Source organism: Actinia tenebrosa, unplaced genomic scaffold, assembly GCF_029948245.1.
Source record: "Actinia tenebrosa isolate PJP-AT-01 unplaced genomic scaffold, QUT_ActTen_1.0 PGA_scaffold13__45_contigs__length_12533684, whole genome shotgun sequence".
In the NCBI taxonomy this organism is placed as follows: Eukaryota; Metazoa; Cnidaria; class Anthozoa; order Actiniaria; family Actiniidae; genus Actinia; species Actinia tenebrosa.
This window is the reverse complement of record NW_028292573.1, coordinates 10,144,502-10,159,819: the sequence shown is the minus strand read 5'-3', so window position 1 is coordinate 10,159,819 and position 15,318 is coordinate 10,144,502. Positions and strand designations below refer to the sequence as shown.

General features: G+C 38.9%; 1 protein-coding gene across 2 annotated transcripts in view; it reads right to left on the bottom strand.

The window, feature by feature from the left end:
* Nucleotides 1-15,318, bottom strand: part of LOC116295341 (uncharacterized) — a 42,229-nt gene extending 26,911 nt beyond the window's left edge. The window contains exons 1-6 of one of the 2 annotated variants that reach the window (XM_031703131.2): nt 14,927-15,318; nt 13,431-13,545; nt 12,923-13,032; nt 11,100-11,939; nt 9,212-9,388; nt 7,828-7,998 (exon numbers count right to left, since the gene is read on the bottom strand). In XM_031703131.2, the coding sequence (XP_031558991.1) occupies nt 11,574-11,939; nt 12,923-13,032; nt 13,431-13,545; nt 14,927-15,271 (936 nt within the window). In that variant the 5' untranslated portion in view covers nt 15,272-15,318 and the 3' untranslated portion in view covers nt 7,828-7,998; nt 9,212-9,388; nt 11,100-11,573. The remainder of the gene's footprint in view (nt 1-7,827; nt 7,999-9,211; nt 9,389-11,099; nt 11,940-12,922; nt 13,033-13,430; nt 13,546-14,926) is intronic. The other variant, XM_089028831.1, reaches the window with a different exon arrangement.

The window sequence follows — 15,318 nt, the reverse complement described above, 5'->3', positions numbered from 1 at the left end:
ATGTTTCCAAGACGCAGGTAAACATTGTTTCCCAATGTTTCCTGACAGTTTTGCCGCCTTAGGAAACATTTAGGGAAACATGTTTCCTCGTTTAGCCAGGGCCTTAGGCTTTTATGGCGTTTGAAAGTATCGCTAAACATGGAAATAAATGAAACGAAAGAAAAAGATGGGAAATGGCCGTCTATGTACTCTATCACTGCTGCGCTTGAAATCAGTAGAGATAGGAAGCTATATATCGGTTTGAATTAACGTCTGCGTAAACCTATTATGTAATGATGAAAGTGCGCATGACAAGAGTGAAAAAGCTGCTATGCGCATGCTCTAACTCCGTATGCAAATTAGTCCAAACGTCTTCGTGCTATTATAAAGTATGTAAATTTGACTTTGAAACATGCCTGACAAAAGGACATCGGTGAGCATCAAAGACTTCTAAATCAATGCCAATTAGAAGGTAATCAATGAAAAAATTGAATAACTATTTCATCATACGTCATGTATTGTAATTGAATAATTAACTACTCTGAAAACCCTGCGCGCGCTTTGACAAACAGCGCGCCACCGCCATGAAGCGCCACAAGCTGTATAAATGCGTACAAAATAGAGGTGAGAGACTATATTTTTATTACCATTGAGTTGGAATAATGTAAAGATGCGTGTGGCTACGACTTTTCCTATGACTTAACATTGCAGCTGCAACTCAAATCCGCATTTTAGTGGCGCAGAGTTTAAGGGAATTGTCGCAAAGCATAGCGGCAAGTTTAGTTGCCACTTTTACCTATGGAATATTTAGGCTGCGTTACAGCTTTGAAGATATACGTTAAGTAATCTAACACAGCATTTTTTTTAAATTCAGCAAAACTACTCGTTGAATCGTGAAATTACACATCTCGCTTGGACTGCGCGCGCGTTGAACATGCTATGAAAAAGATAATTTTAGCAAAGGTATATGGCCGAATGCAGTTTTTTCCAGAACAGATTTTCCAAAACGATTTTTCCATGCAACTAACGCAAGGAAAAAAATATATGCAAATTGTACAAAATAATCTCTGTGTGCAGTAGCTAATTTTGTTTTTTGATTGATATTTTTTTACCCTGGAAATTTAGGATAATGTTAATTCGAAAGCTAAAAGATATCACCCATGTTCATCTATTTATTCTCGTGGTAATTTGTGTTGGTTTTACAAGTGGAGAAGAGCGACGTTATCGTGAGTACACCATTCACTGTGCGGACACACTAACCGGGACCACTTGAATAAAACTGACCAATCAGATAACGGTAAACTAGACTGAGATTGAACTGATAACAGCGCTAGCCAATCAGATTATTAGGTTCTCGTGCTCTTATTTTATCGATGCGCTATCTAATTGGCTGGTTAAAAATCTTGAACTAGATCTCGCAATATGATTGGTTAGTGATACTAGTTTATCGAAGTGGCCCCAGTTGGAATATCTGCGAAGTGATTTTTTACGAATATTTTTTAGTTTGACCAGAATATTTATATTTTAAGAATTTTTAATTCAATTCGTTATTCATGGGTGCCCAGTGTACAAGATCGTGTTTACATAAACAGTTAAAAAGCTATTATCCATTCCGAGTTGAGGAAACGTCTGCGTCAAATTGGCACTGCAGTACATTGTGGGTCTCCATTTAGGGGACGTAATGCACGCCATCTTGGAAATATGTCCCTTAAAATATCCCACAATGCATTGTAATGCCACTGTTACCCAGTTTTTCCTCAACGTAGGAAAGGCTAATGAAGGTTTTTTGATATATGTTTAGGTCGAGCAGCCGTTGAATTATATTTATTTAAGTTTAGTAAAAGTCATCCACTCGGCTCCAGAAGGCGAACGCAAGATGCCTCATATTATTGTAGAAATCATGATTTATTAAGAGCGTCTAAGCCAATCCAATTTCAGAAATCACGTCACATGAATAACCGATGTAAACCCAATATATACCTTTCGATGAAAATGCTAATCAGATACAGCCACTAGTAGATGTATATTGTTCTGATACAGCACTACAATGGTTGGATCTTGAATCCAAAATGTTCAAAAAGGATTTATGAATTATTAAGGGATTTTCAAAAATTGAATCCCCTCCGTCTCGTGATTCTATAGCCGATACAACACGGCCGCTCATGTTGTAAACATTACTTATCAACAGCGACATGCCAGAATCCACTTGGCATGGAAAATGGGGTAATCCAAGATTATGCAATAACAGCCTCAAGCAGCTTGGACCCAACTCAATCTCCCGCTCGTGCTAGACTCAACCTAAAAAGTGAAGGCGATTTAAAAGGTGCCTGGACTGGTCATATCGATGATCCACATGCGTGGATCCAAGTTCATTTCTTAATTCCAGTCACTATCACTGCCATTGCAACACAAGGCCATGCAGATTCCGCGCAGTGGGTTAAATCATTTGGTCTCGAGTATAGCCGGAACAATGGAAGCCATTTTGTCGACTATCAAAATGGCCTGGAATTGACTGGAAACAGCGACCATAACACCACCCACACTAATATTTTGAAGCTGCCAATAAAATCGATAAACTTTATCAGAATTGTGCCAAGATCCTGGGAAGCTTTCATTTCACTGAGGTTTGAGCTGTACGGATGCAAATCAGGTAGGAACGCACAAGAGACGTTATAATATTTTCAAAATGCATGATCCCCGATCAGAGGAGGATCCAGGGCTATCGCAAGTGCCTTGCAAAGCATTATTTGTAGTAACCATTTTTAAGAATTTCCTTGGAAGCATACTCACAGACCGCCAATGGTTAATTTCCTCTGATGCACACTTGCCTTTTACTGTTACAACATATTATTAATCTTCTTTCTATGACAGTCAAATTTATGTAGATTTTTAATTTCAGACGCCATTGTTGGTTTTCGGGACACTTCGCTATCAGTATCTGAAAAAGCTGGCCAAGTCCCAATCTGTGTTTTTCGAGACGGGCTTCCTAATGTACCATTAAATATTACGTAAGTATCGTTGTTTTGAATGCATTCTTATTGAAAGGAATAAGTGTTCGTTTCTTGCTGTTTTCGTTGTCATCGCTATCATCCTCATTGTATAATTTTGAAGGGAAAAAAGAAGTTGTGATTAAACTAATGTTTGGTCCTTTTCCAGGTTGAAAGCTACAAGAAACATCAACATTCCCAAAGCACCTTCCTTCGTGGCATTTGCTCCAAATGACTTAAGTTTTCAAACATGCTTCAACTTGACCATTCACGATAACAATGTCGTAGATCACAACAACACAGCACATCTATCCCTGAGCACAGATGATCTTAATGTATTCGTAAGACCAAATGAACTGACTATCAACATTCTTGAAGATGATCGAGGTAATTAAGGACAACCTCAAATACCTCTATTTAAAAAAAGTGATAGCCAAAAGAGATGGCGATTCATGCAGAGAGTCATTCAAAAGTTGAGAGGAATTATAGGCATATACACGAGTAAAGATGAATAATTAAAGTGTTCAAAATGGCTTCGTCCCTATAAGCAACACTGTACTATCATTAATCCCCGTGCTATTGACGAGAAAAGTAATAGGAAGCATTTCAGCTTTTCATTCTATAATTAAAATGTTCAGGCTCCTTGCTCAGTCTTTGTTTTCGCGGGAGACAAGTACTCCAGCTGGGAGCAAAAGGGTGTCTGTTTTCTCGTGTTATATTCTGTGGATGCAATAAAATAGTTAACTAATTGTTCTAATTTCTTCCAGCTGTTATTGGCCTCAAGAAGACTTTTTTTTCAGTATCTGAGCACGCTGGTAATGTTTCGGTCTGTGTTTTCATCCAAGGAATTGTTGCCGGCTCAATAAATGTCCAGTAAGTTTCCTCCTTCTCCTCCTCCTTCACCTCCTCCTCCTTCTCCCCCTTCTCCTTCTCCTTCTTCCATTTCTCCTCCTCCTTCTCTTCCTTCTCCTCCTCCTCCTCCTTCTCCTACTCCTTTTTCTCCTTCTTCTCCTTCTCCTTCTTCTCTTTCTCCTTCTCCTCCTTCTCTTCCTCCTCTGCCTTCTCCTCCACCGCCACCGCCACCGCCACCGCCACCGCCACCGCCACCGCCACCGCCACCGCCACCGCCACCGCCACCGCCACCGCCACCGCACCGCACCGCCACCTCCACCTCCACCTCCACCTCCACCGACACCGCCACCGCCACCTCCACCGCTACTCCTCCTCCTCCTCCTCCTCCTCCTATTCCTCCTCCTCCTCCTCCTCCTCCTACTACTACTACTACTACTACTACTACTACTACTACTACTACTACTACTACTACTACTACTACTACTACTACTACTACTACTACTACTACTCCTACTATTCGATTCCTCCTCTTCATTTGCCTTCTCCTTCTCCTCCTCAACTTCTTTTACTCATCTCAATGCGTCTTCTAATTATTTTACAGATTTGCAAGTGATTCGAATGCAATCAAATGGCCTTCGTCTGTTACCTTCGCTTTCGACAAAAATCAAACATGCTTTGACCTGATAATCCAAGACAATAACATACTAGAACACAACAAAACAGTTCATCTTTTCCTGGGCAGCGTAAATAATCCACATGTGTTAATCAACGAAACGCAAAAACAACTAACAGTATTCATTCTTGATGATGATCAAGGTAAAAACAGGGAAATTCTAGTTGGGAAAGGGATAGAAAACAATCCCAGTCCATAATGCCCTGAAAACTGTATCACATTTCCTATTTCACTATGACCGTCACAGCTTGTTTATACGGGGGGCACAAGAATGGTGAACCATACTAAACAATGCAAATTTGGAGTGATTACTGAGATCTATGGCGTTTCTAATACGGTATTTATTACCCAAACTCGAAGAATTCAAACTGATTTTGTTTCCTCAGTTACAATACATTTTGAAAACAAGACAGCTACAGTAGAGGAGGATGTTATAGGAGGAAGGGTTGATCTAGCTCTTGTAATGAATGGTGCTACCGCTATACCTTTCGACGTCAAGTAAGTATTGCCACATACTAAACGTTGCTCACACCAGTGTGTGATTTCAAAAAGCGTTGTCATCGCCAACGGCAATAGGCGATAGGTCATTCCGACATGGAAATGGTTTCGTTGAATACAAACAACATTGAATCAGTCCCAACACTAAGGTCCATATTCTTGACGAGAATAAGAAGCAGAAGCACAAGTCATTTCAACTATTCTTGGATGATCTTGGAATGAACTATGTCCTATTGCTTTTTGCCTATTGCTTCAGCCTTTGGCGATGAAAACGTTTATTGAAATAGGTGTATACAAAACCCATTCTAAGAAACAGGCAAGCAATCGTGAAGCCTAGCTCGTGTTTTTTAATGGCTTGTGATATTAAAATCACTGTTCTGTATTATTGATTGATTATCGTACAGGTTAGTAGTGAATCAAGATGGAGCAGACACTGCTAAAGAAGGCCTGGACTTCAAAATCCTGTCTAAGGATGTAATTTTTACGAGTGAAAAAAAACGAATCATTGTACACGCCTACATTCAAGATGACAGTGAAGTTGAAAACATAGAATTCTTTACGGTGAACATTCTAATTCCTAATGAACCTCGTGCTGTTGTTGGAAATTCATCCAAAGTACTTGTAAAGATTGAAGATTCGTCAGACATTGGTAAGCTGGCCAGTAAAGAAACCCTTTATTGTATACAAATATCCGAAAATTAGGGACAGAGGCATTGTTAATCAAATAGCGTCAAAGGCACAAAGAAACAGGGTAGAGCAAATATAGAGTTCTTTAGAAAACAGAATGATGCCCTTCACTAAAAGGGAAGGCGTACGCTGCTAATGCACCGCCTCTCGCCAATGCGGCCCGAGTTCGAGTCCTGCCGAAGAGAGTTGGTTTTCTCTTGTGCTTTGAGGGTTTTTCTCCGGGTTCTCCGGTTTTCCTCCCTCCTCAAAAATCAACTACTAAATTCTAATTCGATCTTTGGGCTTTCAACTAGTTTGGAGCCTTGCTCTGTTGTGATTGTTCCACGCTGTGATACAACGGCTAAAGCTAGTAGAAATGACAAGAGTTATCAATCAGCTGAATGAATGAATCTTATGAACGTTATCACAGGCAAATACTGCTCCACCTCCATGCTCAATCATCTATGTACATTGTTATCAAAAATATCGATCCATATTATCATTGGCTGCAAACCCTTAAAATAATATTCTCTTTTTTATTAGAAAAAGCAAAAGCCTTAATTGGAAAGCAAAAGCTAGACGAGGAAGAATCCGGTAAGTAATTCAGTGCAGTAACATTATTAGTAGATACAAATATTCTCGGGGTGCATCTTCGTCATAGCCGCCATGTTGGTTGACTATACAAAGCATTCCTCACTAGATCAACCAAGATGGCGGCTGTTTCGAATTCATTGTTATTTACGTTTCGAGGGATTTTGCCGAATTTGGTTGCACACCAAGAATAATTCGAGCAAATCTTACTCTTTTCTCTTTAAAGATGAATTTGTGGAAAATTTCTGAGGTCATTTTAATGCTGATGAATCGCAATCATTAATTAAACCCGTCAGATAACAAAGACATGGTGGCAATGTCGCTGGTATTAACAATGAAAGCCAAATACCTTTGTTAAGTCTTTTGTTACACCGCCAACATGGCGGAGATGACGTATCTCTATATTCTGTTTCTGTACTTGTTTGTCTTTCTTTTTACGAATATTAAACGAATTCTTTTATTCCTTTTTTTAAGATGAAGAAACGTCCGCAAAATTGTTGATGACTGTACTTGTCGTAGCTGGTTCTTTGTTTGGCATTGCTTTGACGATAGGACTCATTATAATCATTATATATTTACGAGAGAAGAAGAAAAAGAGAACAGACGAGGACGAAGAGTCCTAATTATGAAGCCACAATCCTCAAACTACCCACACTTCATATATTTGAAAAATAGATATATATGAACTATTGATACTGGGCATATTGCCATACTAAAGTATTTTACATTTCGACTTGTTTAAATGTACTTAATATTTGATGGAATGACCGTATTGTTTAGGACAGAACAGGAAAGAGGAAAAAAACTTAGGAGTTTCGAGAATCTTTGTAATGTGTGCATCTACTGATACTGACGAGGAAACTCAATAAAACCCACATCTTTGATCATAATTACCGCGACCTAACATCTATTTCACCCCGGCCTGCTCTCAGTCTGACCTCTAGCTCAGCTGGTAGAACATCGGTAGTACAATTCCGAAGGTCGTGGGTTCGAATCCCAGCGAGGTCGGAAATTAATTTTTCCGAATTTAATTCCAAGGGCTTTCGCCCGGAATAACCTCGTTCCCAAGCACTACAACTTACCTATATTATCTTCTACTATTTCATTAGTGCCACGCGGTCCACATACTCTCATCTTTACATCTTTGATGTTTATCAAGTTTGATGTGACAAGAAGGGTATACTCAAGGGTGACACCATGGTGAAAGTTTCAATCAAGGGTGTTGTAGTAGTAAGTCATTCCCCGTCACCTCTGGAGTATCGAATTTGATTCCCGCAATTACCATCATATGCAAGTCACGCATGACATAATCCAAATGATAGATAAGATTTAGCTCATTCGATACCCCGTCTGAGTAGAGGACATACTATTCTTTATAGTCTGTTTCTATATATGTTTCTATATTGTTTTTCTTTGCAGCTTTAAATGATGAAGTTGTCAACCAATTGAATATGCGCGCGCATGATAAAGAAAGATGTTCACGCTGCCTCTAGAGGTCGCAGCATGTCTTTACTGATTTGATTGCGTCTTCTTTCAGAATATATTACAATAAACATGTTTGGGACTCAAATGATATTTTACCTGATGATCTGGATCAGCATTAAGAGAATGGCGTAGTAGTTGCTCCACAAGTACCCCGTATTGTCTGATATCAGTATTTGGGCTATCGTCGTCTTACTCGCTTGTTTTCTTGGGTGTATTGATGAAGGTTGCATGACCAAATCCACCCAAAACTTCCTTTAGTGACGGAACCTATGAAAAACGTGCATTTACTTTGAGTGGCAAACACTTAAAGTGCACATGAACCCTTCGACAATACTTTCAGTACTGATTCTGCATAAAGTAAATAGTTGATTGGTAAAATATTTCTTGATTTGAGTGATGCGTCTTTAAGTTATGAAGGTTTATACTTCCAATATGTTAATGATGATGACGTCAGGTAAGGTATTTGAGTGTTTTTGTTGTAACTAGTAATACTAAATGCTGGCCATTTTGAAAATAAAAATTGTAAATAGCTTTCATGTAAACCATGAGTAAAATAATGATGCTTTTTAAATACTGTTTCTATGAACCAGTTCGATTTTGTATATTTGATTAAGCCTTAATAGACGTCACACTCATTAGCATATTGGAAGTATAAACCTTCATAACGTAGAAACGCATCACTCAAATCAAGAAATATTTTACCATTCAACTATTTACTTCGTGTAGAATCAGTACTGAAAGTATTGTCGAAGGGTTCATGTGCACTTTAATTAAGGTTTACGTCTATGTTTTTATCGATAGTGACACCCAAAGATTCGGTGTGATCAACTTGTTTGACGCTAGTTCCATTGATCGCAATATTAATAGTGGAATCGCATTGCGCTGGGAACTTTAATTTGGCGGGACCCAATAATCATAAATTTCGTTTTCGCTACATTCAAGCTTAGCTTATTTGCTAACAACCAATGATGTATATTAGTGAGTTCAGTGTTGATGCTTGGTTCCAAGTCTCCCACATTTTTGCCATGAACGCTGATGCTGGTATCATCAGCAAACATTCTTGTTATGGCTTGCGCCAAACAATTTGGTAAGTCATTAATATACAGGAGAAATAAAAGTGGACCTAAATTACTGCCTTGTGGTACACCGCAGCTCACAGTACAAGGGTCAGACAGACTTCCGTTAACACTGCACAGCTGAGAGTATAACATTACAGCCTGTTTACTCGTGTTGCAAAGCTGCTTCGTTTGATACTGCATCCATTCTTTAATTTGCAAGATCGTTTAAAGTACTAATGGTTGCGGCATTAACAATAATTTATATAGATAAATTATAAATAAATAGGTAAATCACAAATTATGATAATATCATAATGGAATAACATTCGACCCGACGCGCAATGACTTTTTTAACCGAAGGCCGCCAAAAGTTTTGTCTGATAACACTGAATTGCCAATACATAGTAGAGTTTTTGACTTACTGTTATTAAATGAAGAAGTCTGTCGGACAAAAAGTTCAAGCTTGCATACTTGTTCTACCAACACGTGCCAGTAGCCTAGTCAGTTCAACATTTCGCTCCACCAACGTTCCACGTTTACAGCGCTTCTCATGGTTCAGTACTAGATGTCTATGGTATACGTAGTATATGTGATAAACTCTGTACAATTAAGAAATATGTACTAAAGAATTAGCTGGAATCAAAGATTTTTCGGTTCCCTAACTAGGTTTTGATGTTGTTCAGTCTTCTCGGAATAAAATGAAGTGAATATTATCACAGCTCCGTCCTGGCGCCCGTGAGCAGTGTGTCTACTGTCGTGCTTGTATTATTTCCACTACAATACACTGATTAGGCCTCATCAACACGTATCCGGATATTTTTTTCTAATTTGAAATGTTTTATTTAGTTTAATTTTGGCCTTCCATCCACCGTAGTGCATGGGTAACATGTAAAAAGCAACTTTTTGAAAATGAATACATGTGGACGGTTACGTTGAAAAACGATTCGAAAAAGCTGTGTGTTGACAAAAAAATTTTTTTGAAAAATGTATTTTTTTGTAAGGTGTAAATGAGGCCTTAATTTATCAATGGTTGTCTTTGAGGCCCCGTCCACACGTATCCGCAAATACAAAAATTTCCGGATACGTGTGGACGGGGCCTAATACTGAATACCAATTAAAGGCTGTGTATAGCGTAGGTCATATTCATATAAGTAAAAAAAAGCATTTGTAATACACTAAATCGCAAAATCATTGTCGGGATCAAAACAGAGAACATAGAAGCTGAGACCGAAAGGCATTCTAGAAATGGGATGAATTCACCTTTTCGGCGCTAACTTGGATTGTGTTACGGTCACCAAAAAGTTCGGACATCGTTCTCGGATTTCCATACAACTTCACTGACTTTAAAGAGAAAATTTAGGTAGATTTCTTTAGTTAGCTATCTTAGCAGCAGTAAGAAAAGCTTTAATCAAGCTAGAAAAATGATCATATCAAGAAAACAGACAGGAAGCCTAGACTATTAGAAGTGAGTAGATCTTATTTCAATTTTTGTGTGTGTGTGTGTGTATTCTTATTGACTATATCATACCGGCTATAAATTTGAGTGAAGTCAATAAACCTGTGAAATAGATATTAGACTAATACACATTAGTATACCCTATTAAAACCATCGTTTTCTTTTGTGTCTATTTGACTATTACACGTTAACTAACTATTTTTATTTCACGGTTCAATGCTTCCACTTTACCAGAAACTGTTTTGTGGTTTGAAGAAAATGACTCTAAGAAATGGCTGTGTGTCCTGCACCAATGAGAATCGAGAAAAAGAGTGAACACTGAACAAGTTTTGAACGTGTAGTGATATTAATTCGCATAAGAAATGATAAAATAAAGAGTAATTTTGGCCTAGCGCAAACGTCGAACTTTCCATGTACCGAACTCATTAAAAACAATGGATATCAGGTGATAATGAGGCGGCATTCTTTGATGTAATTAAGTTGTTCGACGTTAGCCCTAGGCCTAAGTTAAGTCGATTCTATCTTGAGAAGCAAAAGTAAACTCGTTATACTTCTTCACTTGGACAAAGTTTAATATTTAGTCCTTTTTCATCACATTACAGGTTCATTCAGTAAAACCACTGTGTTTATCAGTCATCGTTTTTAAAAGATCAAATCATTCGCAAAAATCAAAAGTTACGTAAAGAGTTTATAACTTTAACTAATGTCATGTTTTAGAATACCGCAGGCTTTTAATAGAAATCTTTGAATAGCCACTGCGACATGACTTCTGTGATCCGCCATCATCAACTTTCCTTCGATAAAATTATCGTTCGCGTGGCCATCAACTTTATATGCATATATTTTAAGCTTACCTTATTTGGAGGTGAATATAGATTCTATTTTTGTGATTTTTTTCTCCATTTAAAGGCTTTGAATTGTCGAAAATATGAATAAATACTTGCAGATATAGCGATGAAACACTTTTTACGTCCGCCATCTTGAGTTTATATTAGCTTAGGAACCTGGCATTAGATAAAGGGAGCCCAGAAGCCCAAAACGTTTAAAAACACAGGGATACCGCGCAAACGACAATATCAGTTTGATAAATGCTCAAAAAAAGTGGTATGCATCTTATGAGAAAGGGCTAGTAGGTATCGGGATCTTGACATTTGTAAAGCAGGGTCCATTGGATCGTTCTGTCACAAGTGCTTGGTGCATGATTATAGTAGAAGAGCAAAATTTACGAAAGGTCGACTGGTATCGGGATCTTGACATTTGCAAAGCAGGGTCCATCGGATCGTTCTGTCTCAAGTGCTTGGTGCATGATTATAGTAGAAGATCAAAATTTACGAAAGGTCGACTGGTATCGGGATCTTAACATTTGCAAAGCAGGGTCCATTGTATCGTTCCGCTCTTTTCTCAGTTATCCAAGACGGCGAGCCTCCCTTGTACCCAACTAACAACCATGAGCTCCTATACTGAGATACAGCATTGGGATTGGTTGCACCGATGGACTTCAAGGCGTTGACTGCGTCCCCAAAGTAAGTACTACCGCTATCCCAGACTGCAATCAGAACGATGCTTTCGTTTGGGAGTTCTTCCAAGAACTTCTTCATCTGTTGGCCAGATGAGCTGCTATCATGCGTGTCGAAGGATGTATTAGTCTGAAAGACACCAAACTTGTTGTAGACAACGATATTATGACCTCTACCCTGAAAACGCAGAAAGAAGGAACTTAGTTTTTGTTCTCAACTTCAGCTCTCCATTCTCGACAACTTTATATAAGTAGAACCCTGCACTGAATAAACTCTGCATGGGCTGATCTAGTCAGGGCACGGATGGTTCACAGATTGATACCCTTAAACAACCTCTGAGCTGATCTTATAGTTCAGGGCACGGATGACTAACAGATTGATACCCTGAAACAACCTCTGGGCTGATCTAAGTCAGGGCACGGATAACTCATAGATTGATCATCGCACAGAATGCCTATTGTTCTAGGGACATGAACTTACAGTTCAGATTTTCACATACATCTTAATTTGTAGGCGGGCATAAATTTGAATGATAACAACATTTCTAAAGCTCTGATTGGTTAACTCAAAAAGAGCTAAGCGTGAAGCAGAACGCCGCGAAGCGTATCCCTCGAGCGAGGTGTGAGATTGATGAAAGCCGCTTCTCAGTTGTCTCCTTAATCTGTGTTTGACGGAGTGTGGACGGAGCCTGAGAACTCTGTTGAAACGGCTCAACGGCTTTTTCATAGCCAACATGAGCTAATTTAACCCAATTCTCTTGTAATTTTGCTCTTTTAACGAGTCACAGCCCATTGAACATGGTTTGAACTTCACGCCAAAACAATAGAAAAGTCCCGGATATGTCCGCCTATATATTCTGTGACACTGAAACAACCTCTGGACTGATCTAAGTCAGGGCATGCCATGGGGCACTGCTAGATCAAATCGGAAATTACCACGCTTCCAAACCTTCCAATCAATTAAGAGACCCATCAAAATGGCATAGTTTGACAGAGGGAAGGAAACTGGAGAACCTATCTCAGACTAGTGAGACAAACCCTCTATTCAAGTAAAAGCCCTAACACCCTCCTCAGCTGGATACAATACGGAGTTGGAAGAACAGATCCATATATTGCGCGTGGATATATAGCGCTCACAAAATTAACTAACTTGCAACTTACATTTAAACAGTTTTCAACGTTGTTCACTTGAATCATGGAACGTGTGCACGAAGTGATAGGAATGTTATCTTCGGCTGCTACTGATCGAATGGAAATATTTAAATATAACACTATGGAAAAAATAAATAAATAAAAAATTAGCAACTAAATTACCGGTTTTAATAAAAACAAATGTTACCCAGCACGCAGTCAAGTTTAATTTGATACCATCATGCACAGCGCGTGAGGGTGATCGCGAGCCATGCGCTGATCTACGATGTTTGACGGAATACGACGCGCAGAATTGAAGGAACGACGTAATAGAAGCGTGCTCTTAAGAGAGTAGTTTTTGCTTGAACGCGAACAAATTACAGAGTACGGTCACGGTAAGCATAGTCTACCGAAAAGTATCGCATTCATGGAATCTTCTCAATGTAATTCTGGGGAAAGGTATACGTAATCTTTTTGTCTATTCCATTTATTCTCATTATAATATTTTTAATAAAAAAACACAAGTAAACAAACTTACCATTTTCACAGTGATCTCCGCTGTTTTCTGGTCTGCAGGCGCATGCATAGTCTTCTCGGTTGTATTGAATGACACAAGTACCGCCATTAAGACAAGGCATCTCTGCACAAGGGTTCTAGAAAAAATATGTTTCTATATATTATATATTTACTGGCCTCCTGGAACTTCCAGAAGCACGACATTGATAGGGAATTTGGTATATGGGGGATGGGGAATGGCCGGGCGTTTGATGTAAAATCAGTAAAGCTAGTAGACATATACGCTTAATCAAATGCTAGAGGCTCAAACAACCATAGCCTGCTTTGCAGACTCGATTTTTTTACGCTCGGTGATCTCGCGAAAAACTGGAGTCTGCTGAATTTCTAAATAACATGTTTCAATGTCTTGCTATATTTGGAATAGAAACTACTCGATCCTCTGTAAGCCAAAATGTGAATTTAAGACCCTTGAGGGAGGAAAAGCCATAGCAACCGACCATCGTGGAACCGAGCAGAGATCATCCAGCGTAAAAAAATCGAGTTTGCAAATCAGGTTAAAACAACCAAAGAAACAAACACACAAAAAAGCTCAACGAATGAATACCCCCTCCCGTTTCCTTCTCCTTAGCTTAGCTCATGAATCCGTAAAGGCCGAAATATCGAAAGAAAGAAAAGTAACTGGCTCCAGTATCTGTTGCGTAACTGGCCAAACATTTAGTCACCCCTCGATAGTAAAATTTCTTATCATATACAGGGCAAAATTGCTTGATGCTGATTGGCTAATGAAGGAGGGCTTTTTTCCGTAATTCGGGGCCAATTTATTAGAAAATGAATGGTAGTTCAGGTGCCTAGCAACGCTCATAAACTGTTTTCAAAATAGCTTCTCGTTTTGCATGGCAAACAATTATATTAATTGTTTTAAGCTCAGCGATCGATGATATCTTTTGTACAGAAGTAAAACTTGAAGTCCGCGAAATGGTCTCAAGCGAGGTCCACACAGTGTGAGGTCTACACGGTCGCTTGCATAATAACCGTCTATTTCATAAATATAAATGAGTTGATGACGTAGTCTGTGCTGTGGAACACACAGAAAGAACCGAAAAACACGCTATGAACTCTGCTGACCGAATAAACAATTATTTTGAACCGCAACTACATTTGATTTGATAGTTTATTTTCGTTGGATCATTTTGCCAAGTATACTATAAACGGGTAATCGTTGATGGGACCGAGTAAACTGAATCAAAGATTAATTTCACTTGTGTTTTCAAAGTTTTGAAATTGCCCTTGTCGCTTCGAAAACACTCGTGAAATTAATCCTTAGGCCCCGTCGAAAGAACGGTGAAAACAATTCGAATACGCTGCGTGTGGACGCAAACATTTTCGTATCCGCAAAAAATAATTTGCGGATACAAAAATTTCCGAATACGTGTGGACGAGGCTTTAATCTTACTCGGCCTCATTACGCATACTAATTTCCAATAAAAGTTAAAAGTGACTATCACTACACTTGCGTACCTTGATACTGAGATGAGTGAACGATTTTTCTTCTATTAAGCTCCCTGAGTGTGAGAATCTATCAACAGATAGTAGCCCACATCCATAGAGGCCATCTCTTTGGGCAGTTGTATTGAAATTTACTGAAAGGCACCAAAGAAATCCCAAACAAGTGAAGATGCACTCTAATTTGTCAGAAACGTTAGTCGTCCTTTGATGTATGTCGGTGGAGTTGATGGGCAAAGACATTTTACGCCCAATAAAAGCATCAAAGAAAAGGCCGTTTTCACTTGACATCTCGGTGACTGCAGATTTTGCTGTCAACAGAAGAACGAACAAGGAAACGAACGTAGCACTAGAGTCCATCTTTCACAGTAAAAAAACCTAACGTAATAATAACCGTCCTACTTCAA